Source organism: Haliaeetus leucocephalus, unplaced genomic scaffold (assembly GCF_000737465.1).
Source record: "Haliaeetus leucocephalus isolate CR32 unplaced genomic scaffold, Haliaeetus_leucocephalus-4.0 Scaffold646, whole genome shotgun sequence".
Lineage (NCBI taxonomy): Eukaryota > Metazoa > Chordata > Aves > Accipitriformes > Accipitridae > Haliaeetus > Haliaeetus leucocephalus.
The window spans coordinates 602460-608209 of NW_010973082.1; the positions used below are offsets into that span (position 1 = coordinate 602460).

Below are 5750 nucleotides of genomic sequence, written 5' to 3' on the forward strand. Positions count from 1 at the left end.
ATCAGGGCTCGACTTGTGACTGGGGGGGGGGGGGTGGGCCTGTCGGTCTGTCCATCCATCCGTCCATCTCTCCTTCCCTCTCCTTTAGCAACTGAAGCAGCAGCGAGACAAGCTGAAGCAGTATCAGAAGCGGATAAGTCTGAACCTGGAGAGAGAGAGAGCCCTGGCCAGGCAACTGCTGAAAGAAGGGAAAAAAGAGTGAGTTGGGGGGGTGGCATCTCCACCCGGGGGGTGCGAGGGTCTGGCAGGAGCAGGGAGCCTCAGTGCAAAATAAAAGGCCGTTTTCCTGGAAAGGAAAAGTTACTGAAAGTAGTGGAGATAGTTCCAGGTTCTCCTTTCAGAAAGGAAGTTTTGTTTAAAGTTTTGTACTGACAGCCAAGAGAGACTGCCTGCGTTCCACGGCTGCTGTTAAAAAAGGTCTTCAAAAAGTGGTTCTCTTTCTTTACTGCAAGGTGTCAGTGGCTACCTCTTATGTTTGTTTTGAGTGTGTGTCACAAGCCTTTTGTGCAAGGACTTTGTTTTGCATTGTTATAGCACAGCTGGCCCAGTGAACTCGTAATCCACAGCAAATATACCTAAATTTTCAGGCACCAGATTAGCAAATTTATAATTAATTTGCTCTTCCTTATTCTTAACAGGAGCAGTTCAGAGTTGTCATTTAATTTACACATGATTTTTTCCTCTCTTGGAAAAAGCACAAAACAAATACAGCTTTGGTGTGATTCTTTTAGGCTTATTTGCTTTCATCTGTGCTGAGTTTTCCTCCTCCTGTTTTCCTTCAGAAAAGCCATGCTCTTGCTAAAGAAGAAGCGTTACCAAGAGCAACTTCTAGATAAAACGGAAAACCAAATCAGCAACTTGGAGCGGATGGTAAGTGAGAATCAGTTGCTGTAGGCTGCAAGCGGCCCGCTGTGTGCACTTGGTAGAAGTCTTTTTTCTAGGGTGGGTGTTCCTTTTGATTGTGTGGAATTACATTTTAACTGTCAAGCCCTAACGAGGGTTTAGTCCTCTGTCTGAAGGGCAGACGTTTCTGAAATCATACGTATGCAGTGACTCTTCCCTAGAGAACCAAGTGGTGAGTATGTTTTAAGTCTGTAGTGCAGGGTACGTATTAAATACGTGTTTTGTAAATGAGTAAAACTTTAGTCACAGGGTGGACAGCTGCCATAGAAACTTCCTTGGGCTTGTCTCAGTACCTTGATTTCAGAAATGGATGTGTTTGTTCTGGTGTGGCCGTGGAAACTATGGCCTCAGCTTAGACTGGCAGCTCGAACATCAGCTAAAGGGCTGTTGGATATGCTTTTGCAGCTGCCTGTGCTAAGGCTTTTTGTGTGCATGTTTCTTACTACTGGTATAATTTAATTCTCTGTTCACTAGAGAAAGGGCTCTTGGCTGATTTCTCCTTGCACTTTCTCTGGGGATCTTGGCAGTCTGTATCTGGCTAAAAAGGGGAACGTGACAGCCTTTGATATTTCCCCTTCTCCTTTCTGTTTCAGGTCCAGGATATTGAATTCACCCAGATTGAAATGAAGGTCATCGAGGGTCTGAAAATAGGCAATGAATGTCTGAACAAAATGCACCAGGTATGTGTGACCAAGTCAGCTGAGCACACTTTTGCCTTGGACTAGGCAGAGTCCTGGCTCTTTGTAGCTGTCTCCCTGCAGACCTCACTCATGCATGGGTTTTGGCTCTTTTCTTCAGGTTATGTCAATAGAAGAAGTAGAAAGAATAATAGGTGAAACCCAAGACGCTGTGGAGTACCAGAGGGTACGTACTGTGTGCGTGAGTAGTTGTGAGCAGAGACCGCCTGCCATACAGAGTTTCTCTGATGTGCATTGTGTTCCCAGCCTTATTTAAGAGGTAATCAGATTGGGAATTAAATCTCAGTTGCCTGCAGAAAAATTAGCTCTGTTAGTTTTTCGGAGTACCCCTTCACCCCATGTTTATGTTGCTCTCCCATGTGCACGTACCATGCTGCAAGCTATAGAGCTGCTTCTGCTACTCTGTGTTGACTGGAATATGTCTTTTCCTCTCTTTCACAGCAAATAGATGAGATACTGGCTGGCAGCCTGACTGAGGAAGATGAAGATGCCATTCTAGAAGAATTAAACGCTATTACTCAGGTAGTACTGATGTTCTTGTAATTACTTTAAATCTACATTTTCAGGAAGCTGTTTGTAATAGGGGAGAAAGTATCTTTTTCCCATTCTCGATAGTTTATCTTATTCTGCCAGAGATCTCAGTTATACCTGTTTATGCCCAATTATTGCATCATCAAAGATCAAGCTAATTGCTCCACATGCAGAGGCCATTTAAAAATGGGATGCTTTTAAGGGTTATACTTTATTTGCTGTCTGTTACAGTCGATTGATCTCTGTTCTTATTGGGTATCTGTTCCACTTCACCAGATGAAGATCTTGGAAGTCCTGGGTAATGCTCAGATAACAGCATTCAGAGTGTGTTATCGTCCCCACCCATCTCTGTGGTGCCTGTGGCTCTTCCAAACACTGGCTCAGCTTGGCTCCACTGTAGGAAATGTGCAGCCAGTGGAGATTGAGGTGGAGAGGCTCTGCAAGTAGCATTGATTTGGGGAGACTCATAGCTAATACAGGGTCCTATTAAGTCTCATTTAATAATGAAAAAAAAGCCTTGTACTCATTTACTGGGCAGCACTGAAGCCCATAACCCTTCCTGCAGTTCTGGAGGCAGATGTCAGTTTGTATGTGAAATCTCTTATGTTATTACTCTGTTCCCACACAGTCTTTGCACAAACCTGTGGTGCGGGGGTCTGTGACTGCTGCCTGGTATAGGGGGTATGTGTCACGTGTTGTCTTTAATATTCTTGCAGGAACAGATGGAGCTTCCAGAAGTTCCTTCTGAGCCACTCCCAGAAAAGATCCCAGGTACGCTTTCTCTATATGCTCTGCAGCTTTGGCTTCTTGTACTTCTCAGTTCCATGCAATAGTCTGAGACCCTCTCATATTGTAAGTATTGTCCTAGAAAATGTGAAGAAATATAAACTTCCTGGCTTAAAGCCCTGTTGATCTGGGCTACGCAAGCTTCCCTCACATGGTTCTGACAAATCCAGCTGACCCTTTACTGTAAGAGGACCCAAGGCTCTAGTCTCTTTGTTCAGTTGGCATCTAGTCATTCCTCTCGAAGAGTTCCTTTTTGTTACATCTGCTGTTCTTAAGTCATGCTTTGTACCTGCTGTGAGACTACCAGCTGCCTTGAAACATCCAGTGTATGTTCCATTGTGAAGCTCCATGAGGAACTCCTTCCTTGGCTCTCTGCTTGACCCAGGCAAGACTTTCTCACACAACACTCAAACTGGTCCCCTGCATGTTGTCGCAACATGCTGCTATGCAGGAATAATGTTTTGTGGCCACAGATATTGGCATTCACACTGCATAAAACTGGATTTCACTGACGCTCGTGACAACTCGTGGCTCTTGTGACCTTGCTTCAGGTAACAGTGGTAATTTTGAACCAGCTGGATGAGGAGTGCTGGAGTCCCACAGTTCCACGACTGTCAGAGTGCAAACTCCTCACAACTGTTGCTACATGCGTGTTTGCTCCTGAGCGATCCAAAACCTCAGTGGCAGGGATTTGTGCAGCTGAGTGCGAAGAGGGAAGTGGGAGAGAGCTCGTGAAGCAGAATGACCAAATGGGCACTGTTGGCCTGGTGAGGACGGAATCTTCCCAAAACATTACCAGGTGTCTGTCCATGCTGAAGAATTGAAGGTGGAGCCTGCCCTTGGAGACAAACAGTGAGGTAGAGCTGGACTCAGCTGGGTGCCAGAAAGCAAACTGGTCAAGAGTGTGTCTCCTGGGGCAGCAGAACACTGAACTGTCAGTCACAGAAGCTTGACATCCATGCTGGTGGAAACCAGGAGCTGTAAGAGGCCATTTCCTCTCTGTGGAGTCTGCCCAGGAGAAATCTGGGATGTGGGGAACAGGGCTGGTTTCTTTTTAGTGCTTGTTTACTAGTAAACATGGATCAGATGTCATCTGATCTGCACATTGGCAGCAGGATGACCAAACAAAATACAAGCTGCCCCTGCTGCGTGCAGCTGATTGAGCCTCATTTAGACTCATGTTGTCAGATCGAAGGGGTGAGGGCAAAAGCTTGTCTGCCCACTGCCCTCCAAGAAATCACTCGCTGCCCTAGATCTGTGGGCTGGTGGCTTACTAAGGTTGTGTTGGGTACATTCTGAAACTGTTTTAATTCTTCAAGTGCTGTGAAAAAGAGGGGCATACTTGATAGGTGGAATTATTTATAACAAACTTTTATTAGTCCAGTGACTTTCCAGGTGCTGTGCAAGCTGTTACTCTACAGAGAAGTGGATTACGAGTCCCAGTTCTTCTGCAGGAGATGACTGGAGATTATTTGCATTCCCTGTTTCTGTAACAAGTTTCTTTTTTCTTCCACAGAAGCATCACCCGTCAAGAACAGGCCAAAACCAGAACTGGTGGCAGCATCTTAACTCCCACGTCTGGGGATTCCCCCACATAACTTTCATCCAGGACAGTTTGCCATCCCAGCGTGTGCTGGGAACAAGCAATGCCTTGGCAGCATCCCAGCTGTGCTGGGCGGATTGTGGAGCAGGATTCCCCATGCAGGGTGGGGAACCTCAGCTGATTATTGCTCTTGTATCAAGATTATTTTCTAGTGCTTTCTTTTTTTGTAACTTAAATTCTAAACTCACTCAGCTGCGCTGTCTCGGGATTAAACAACAACTCTCAAACTTCCAAAGCCAAATGCTTTCTTTAGGTTTGATTTCAGTGGTAAATCTGCCTTTGCTGTGACTGAGTCCCCTGGAAGTCCCACCCTCGGAGCGATCGCGTGTTTGAAATAGCTGTTCCTGAGCATCGGGCTGCGCGACAACGAGCCACTGCCCTCGGGAGCCCTCCAGACCGCACTGGTGTCTTCACTCCTCTCGGTCCCTTTGCTTTGCCTCTTCTGATTCTGTTTGTGGAAGGGCTGCCAGTGTCTCTTGTCCTCGTGCAAATCACACTGGCTGTCTCTATGGGCCCTGAAGGGGCACGGGCAGAGTGCAGGCAGCTTAGAAGAAGGCAGCAACCCTGAGCTTCCGCAGGCAGCGACGCTTCGTGCTACGGATTTGAAAACGGTTCCATCAGCCTTGTGTGAAACCAGCTTACGTGTGAGGGTGTTTCATGTGAGCAAAGTTCAGACTGATTGCTTGGCTTTGCATTTGGCAGCAGCGGTGCTGATTTGCTGGGGGAAAAGCCTGATCTCCGTGCGAGGTGAAGAGCTGGCCTCTGGCTGGGCGTGAGTCGGAGGCAGTCTGTAACGATTCCCGTTCAGATCCCGCTCTGTCTGCCTGCCTCTGGTAACCTGTGGTGCTGAGTGAGACCTGGGGTGACAGAAATCTGATGAGCCTTTTAAAATTACATCAAGGAGTCTTCTGCCTACGTTATGAGCCAGGAGTCATCCCTTGTTGGCTCTGCACCATCATCAGAGTTCACCTTTGCAACGTTCAGATGGGCTGAGATCGATTCTGCTTCCAGTTGTCAGTTTGTGTTTGATATTTCCTTGTAGGGTTAGAGACAGGAAAGGTCAGGCTGGGGAAAACATGAGGCTCGATCTGCACCAGACATGAGGCATGAAGCTTCTTAAATTGACACTCCAAAGACTGCTCAATAAGTAGTTAGAGGGGAGACCAGTTCCTTCTGAGCCTGTGCTGTGGAGGATGGTCTGGTGCTTAGCGTGGTGTAGCGGGGCGCTC

The 5750-nt window shown here is 46.9% G+C and overlaps 1 protein-coding gene across 1 annotated transcript in view; it reads left to right on the forward strand.

The window, feature by feature from the left end:
* The window catches only part of CHMP6 (charged multivesicular body protein 6), an 8302-nt gene extending 3540 nt beyond the window's left edge, over nt 1-4762 (forward strand). The window contains exons 2-8 of the mRNA XM_010578716.1: nt 89-198; nt 783-870; nt 1497-1583; nt 1702-1767; nt 2043-2123; nt 2849-2903; nt 4435-4762. Coding sequence (XP_010577018.1) covers nt 89-198; nt 783-870; nt 1497-1583; nt 1702-1767; nt 2043-2123; nt 2849-2903; nt 4435-4487 — 540 coding nt within the window. The 3' untranslated portion in view covers nt 4488-4762. The remainder of the gene's footprint in view (nt 1-88; nt 199-782; nt 871-1496; nt 1584-1701; nt 1768-2042; nt 2124-2848; nt 2904-4434) is intronic.
* The last annotated feature ends 988 nt before the right edge of the window (nt 4763-5750 follow it).